Consider the following 5,442-nt stretch of genomic DNA (forward strand, 5'->3'; position numbering starts at 1 on the left):
CACGCCATTCTCCTGCCTCAGCCTCCCAGTAGCAGGGACTACAGGCACCCGCCACCGCGCCCGGCTAGTTTTTTGTATTTTTAGTAGAGACGGGGTTTCACCGTGTTAGCCAGGAGGGTCTCGATCTCCTGACCTCGTGATCCGCCCGCCTCGGCCTCCCAAAGTGCTGTGATTACAGGCTTGAGCCACCGCGCCCGGCCTTGGGTGTGATTTCTAATAGCCTCATGGAACGTCAGCATTTTCAGATCTAACCAGTCTCTGCTTGTTGCCTTAAAAGTATTCTATTAGCTGGGCGTGGTGGCACAGGCCTGTAGTCCCAGCTACTCAGGAGGCTGAGGCAGGAGAATCACTTGTCGCCCAGGCTGGAGTGCAGTGGCGTGATCTTGGCTCACTGTTAACCTCCACCTCCTGGGTTCAAGCGAATCTCCTGCCTCAGCCTCCCAAGTAGCTGGGATTACAGGTGTGCACCACCATGCCCGGCCAATTTTTTGTATTTTTAGTAGAGATGAGGTTTCGCCATGTTAGCCAGGCTGGTCTTGAACTCCTGACCTCAGGTGATCCACCTGCCTCGGCCTCCCAAAGTGCTGGGATTACAGGCGTGAGCCACTGTGCCCAGCCCAGAAAACAGAATATTGATAATACTATAAGCTAAACACTTGTCGTCCTCTTCCATCCCATCCCATTCCCTCTTCCATCCCATTCTTCCACCCCATTCTTCCACCCCATTCCTGTACCACCCTCTACTCTGTCTCACCATCTCCATTACTACCACCTTTGTCTAAGTTTCCATCAGCTCGCTCCTGGACTATGAGTGTGTGTGTTTTATGAAGTCTTCTTTAAGTTCTTTTTTATTTTTTGAGACAATCTTGCTCTGTCACACAGGCTGGAGTGCAGTGGCACAGTCTTGGCTCACTACAACCTCCACCTCACAGGCTCAAGAGATTCTCGTGTTTCAGCCTCCTGAGTAGCTGGGATTATAGGCATACATCACCACTCCTGGCTAATTTTTGTATTTTTAGTAGAGATAGGGTTTCACCATGTTGGCCAGGCTGGTCTGGAACTTCTGACCTCATGAGTTGCTCACCTCAGCCTCCCAAGTAGCTGGGACTACAGGCGCCTGCCACCACGCCTTGCTAATTTTTTATATTTTTAGTAGAGATGGGGTTTCACCGTGTTAGTCAGATGGTCTCGATCTCCTGACCTCTCGATCCACCCACCTCGACCTCCCAAAGTGCTGGGATTACAGGCTTGTGCCACCGCACCCAGCCCTTAACTCTCTTTTTGTTGACCTAATGTCTGGCAAGTTTCTTTTTTTTTTTTTTTTCTTTTTGAGACGAAGTCTTGCTCTGTTGCCCAGGTTGGAGTGCAGTGGTATGATCTTGGCTCACTGCAACCTCTGCCTCCTGGGTTCAAGCGATTCTTCTGCCTCAGCCTCCCAAGTAGCTGGGACTATAGGTGCATGCCACCATGCCTGGCTAATTTTTTGTATTTTTAGTAGAGATGGGGTTTCACCATGTTAGCCAGAATGGTCTCAATCTCCTGACCTGGTGATCCACCCACCTCGTCCTCCCAAAGTGCTGGGATTACAGGTGTGAGCCACCGTGCCTGGCCGCAAGTTTCTTTAAAAGGTTTGTTAAGTACTTTCAAGTATTTTGCCTGTCTTGAGGTTATATTCAGGGAAAAAGACAGATGCTTGCTGGGTAAGCAGTGTCTTAACTTATAGTCCCTTAGCATTCATGGTGCTGACCATCGGGTGCTGACCATCGTCTTCCTTTGTTGCCCATGTTGTTAGTTTGCTTAGACATGAATGCAAATAGCAAGAACCTGGGGATAGCGAGAAAGAGGGAATCAAGTGGAGGCAGTCCACCTTAGCCTCACTGTTCTCATCCCATCTTACTTCGCATACCCTTTAAGGGGGAAAGTCTGTGCTGTGTTGGTCTTTTTAAAATTGCATATTTGAAATGTTATACCTGGTGGATGACAAGGGTCTACTGTGTTGATTTGTTTTTTCATTTTCTTTTTTCTTTTTTTTCAATGGAGTCTCGCTCTGTTGCCCAGGCTGGAGTGCAGTGGCGTGATCTTGGCTCACTGCAACCTCTGCCTCCTGGGTTCAAGCGATTCTCCTGCCTCAACCTCCCGAGGAGCCGGAATTACAGGCACGCACCACCATTCCCAGCTAATTTTTGTGTGTGTATTTTTAGTAGAGATAGGGTTTCAGCATGTTGGCCAAGCTGATCTCAGGTAATTCGCCCACCTTGGCCTCCCAAAGTGCTAGAATTACAGGTGTGAGTCACCATGCCTGGCCTTTCTTTTCTTTTTTTTTCCTTTTTGAGGGAGGGTCTCACTCTGTTGACCAGGCTGGAGTGCAGTGGCATGACCATAGCTTACTGCAGCCTTAACCTCCTCGACTCAGTTGATCCTCCCACCTCAGCCTCCAAGTAGCTCCAAGTACAGCAGGTGCATGCCACCACGGCTGGCTAATTTAAAAAAATTTTTTTGGCCAGGCACGGCGGCTCACACCTGTAATCCCAGCACTTTGGGAGGCCGAGGTGGGCGGATCACGAGGTCAGGAGTTTAGACCTGCCTGGCCAACATGGTGAAACCCCATCTCTACTAAAAATATAAAAATTAGCCAGGTGTGCTGACACCTGCCTGTAGTCCCAGCTACTCAGGAGGCTGAGGCAGGAGGATTGCTTGAACCTGGGAGGCAGAGGTTGCAGTGAGCCGAGATCATGCCATTGCACTCCAGCCTGGGCAACAGAGTGAGACTCCATCTCAAAAAAAATATTTTTTTTTGTAGATACCGGGTCTTCCTTTGTTGCCCAGGCTACACTGTGTGTTTTGTGTTTGCAAGGGATCAACAGTAGGACTAGTGATAGTTCTTGGCCCAGAAAGGTCAATCAAAGCCTTCTTTTTGCCTCTGTATAAAGAAATCTCAGTGGTATTTTTAGTTATTACCATCCCTTGATTCCTTGTCTTCCACCTCTCCCTGTACATCAGAAAGTCTTCTGAGTTTCTTTAAATGAGTTGTTTCTTCTTGTTTCCCATAGGCAAACCAGAACCACTGGTGTTCCACATTCCTCAGTCCTTTTTTGATGCCCTGCAACAGAGAATATCTATAGGAAGTGCAAAAAAACGGCTTCCCAATTCCACCACAGGTACAGGATTTCCCTTTGGTATAGTGATGGATGATATCTTGAATGTAGAGAATTACATTTGGAAAAAATCTGTGTGGAATACTCACCATTGAGTATTCAGAGTTAGGACTTCTAGTCATATGTCTGGAGCACAAAGCCTTCAATGATCAGCATATCAATTATCTATATCAACTGATCTGTCACATTTCTGCCAAACCCTTTTATATATTTGCTTCTAGAATTTCTTTTTAAAAGTGCTGAGAATCTATAAGGAAATAATAGTACTGTATTAGAATACAATAAAAGAAAATGTTATTTTTTGGTAATCTAATTTTGTCCTTTTTTCACGTTGAAGCTTTTGTTCGGAAAGATGCCTTGCCACTGGGAACCTTTTCCAAATATACTTGGCATATCACTAATATCCTGCAAGTTAAACAAATCTTAGATACCCCAGAGGTGAGAGTTTATTTCTGTAACAGTGGGAGGGTTGTGAAGGGAAGAGAGGGAGGCAAGTACAGGGAGTATATTTGCACTGGTTCCTTGAGTTACAGACACCAGAGTTTCTTTTTTTTCATGCTAAGAGATTATTCAGAAATATCCCTGGCTTTATAGTTCTGACTCTGATTGTAATGTGTGTTCCCTATGGCTTGAAAAAAGTATCTTAAATTGCAATATACTTTTTCTTTGCCTTTGGAATAAAAAAACACAATTTTTTCTTATAAATTAAATAATGATCCCCTAATACTTATGATGAGTCCTAGATTTGACTGTCAGGCAGCTAGAAAGTGTATAAATAATTTGAGATGATATAATATTTGTGAAGTCAGTGGCACCAGCACAATTAAACCCTCCTCCCCAAAGTACAGCTTTGTTCTCATTAGAGAAATGACCCTTTTTATTTTATGTTTGGGATAGAGTCTTGCTCTGTCGCCCAGGCTGGAATGCAGTGGCACGATCTTGGCGCACTGCAACCTCTGCCTCCTGAGTTCAAGCAATTCCCCCTAGCTAGCTGGGATTACAGGCACATGCCACCATACCCGGCTAATTTTTGTATTTTTATTTTATTTTATTTTGAGATGGAGTCTCGCTCTGTCGCCCAGGCTGGAGTGCAGTGGCGCAATCTCAGCTCACTGCAAGCTCCGCCTCCTGGGTTCATGCCATTCTCCTGCCTCAGCCTCCCAAGTAGCTGAGACTACAGGTACCCACCACCATGCCTGTCGACTTTTTTGTATTTTTAGTAGAGACGGGGTTTCACCGTGCTAGCCAGGATGGTCTCAATCTCCTGACCCCGTGATCCGCTTGTCTCGGCCTCCCAAAGTGCTGGAATTACAGGCTTGAGCCACTGCGCCCAGCCTAATTTTTATATTTTTAGTAGAGACAGGGTTTGACCATGTAGGCCAGGCTGGTCTCGAATTCCTGACTTCATGATCCTCCCAAACTGCTGGGATTACAGGCATGAGCCACTGTGCCCGGCTGAGAAATGACACTTAAAAAAAAATTTTTTTTGGTCTTTTTTGTTTGTATTTTGGTTTTTTTGGGACAGGGTCTTACTCTGTTGCCTAGTCTGGAGTACAGTGGTGCAGTCACAGCTCACTCTGCCTCTTGGGATCAAGTGATCCTCCCATCTCAGCATCCTGAGTAGCTTAGACTACAGGCACATGCCACCACCATGCCCAGCTATTTTTGTAGTGATGGGGTTTCCCCGTGTTGCCCAGGCTGGTCTCAAATTCCTGGACTCTGTCTGCTGCAGCCTCCCAAAGTGCTGGGATTACAGGCATGAGCCACCAGGCCTACCCTACTAATTTAAAAAGAAAAAATATTTAAGATGGGGTCTTGCTATGTTGCCCAGGCTGGTCTCAAATTCCTGGGTTCAAGCAGTCCTCCCATCTTGGCCTCCCAAAGTGCTGTGATTACAGGTGTAATCTGCCACATCCAGCCACACTAGACATTTTATGTTTTTTTTTTTTTTTTCTGGAGACAGAGTTTCTTGCTCTGTTGCCCAGGCTGCAGTGCAGTGGCACGATCTCGGCTCACTGTAACCTCCACCTCCCAGGTTCAAGCAATTCTCATGCCTCAACCTCCTGAGTAGCTGGGACTACAGGTGTACACCACCACGCCTGGCTAATTTTTGTATTTTTAGTAGAGACAGGGTTTCACCATCTTGGCCAGGCTGGTCCCAAACTCCTGACCTCAGGTGATCCACCCTCCTCGACCTCCCAAAGTGCTGGGATTATAGGCGTGAGCCACTGCACCTGGCCAGCGAGGCCCCTACTCTTTTTTTTTTTTTTTTTTTTTTTTTTTTTTT

At 46.4% G+C, this 5,442-nt stretch overlaps 1 protein-coding gene across 4 annotated transcripts in view; it reads left to right on the forward strand.

Annotated features, from left to right (window-relative positions):
• CUNH2orf42 (chromosome unknown C2orf42 homolog) overlaps positions 1–5,442 on the forward strand; it is a 53,680-nt gene that overhangs the window by 35,285 nt on the left and 12,953 nt on the right. For all 4 annotated transcript variants that reach the window (XM_017853779.1, XM_017853782.1, XM_017853781.1 and 1 more), the window contains 2 exons: positions 3,051–3,158; positions 3,493–3,593. In XM_017853779.1, the coding sequence (XP_017709268.1) occupies positions 3,051–3,158; positions 3,493–3,593 (209 nt within the window). The remainder of the gene's footprint in view (positions 1–3,050; positions 3,159–3,492; positions 3,594–5,442) is intronic.

The sequence above is a fragment of the Rhinopithecus bieti genome, unplaced genomic scaffold (genome assembly GCF_001698545.2).
Source record: "Rhinopithecus bieti isolate Rb0 unplaced genomic scaffold, ASM169854v2 scaffold_36315, whole genome shotgun sequence".
Lineage (NCBI taxonomy): Eukaryota > Metazoa > Chordata > Mammalia > Primates > Cercopithecidae > Rhinopithecus > Rhinopithecus bieti.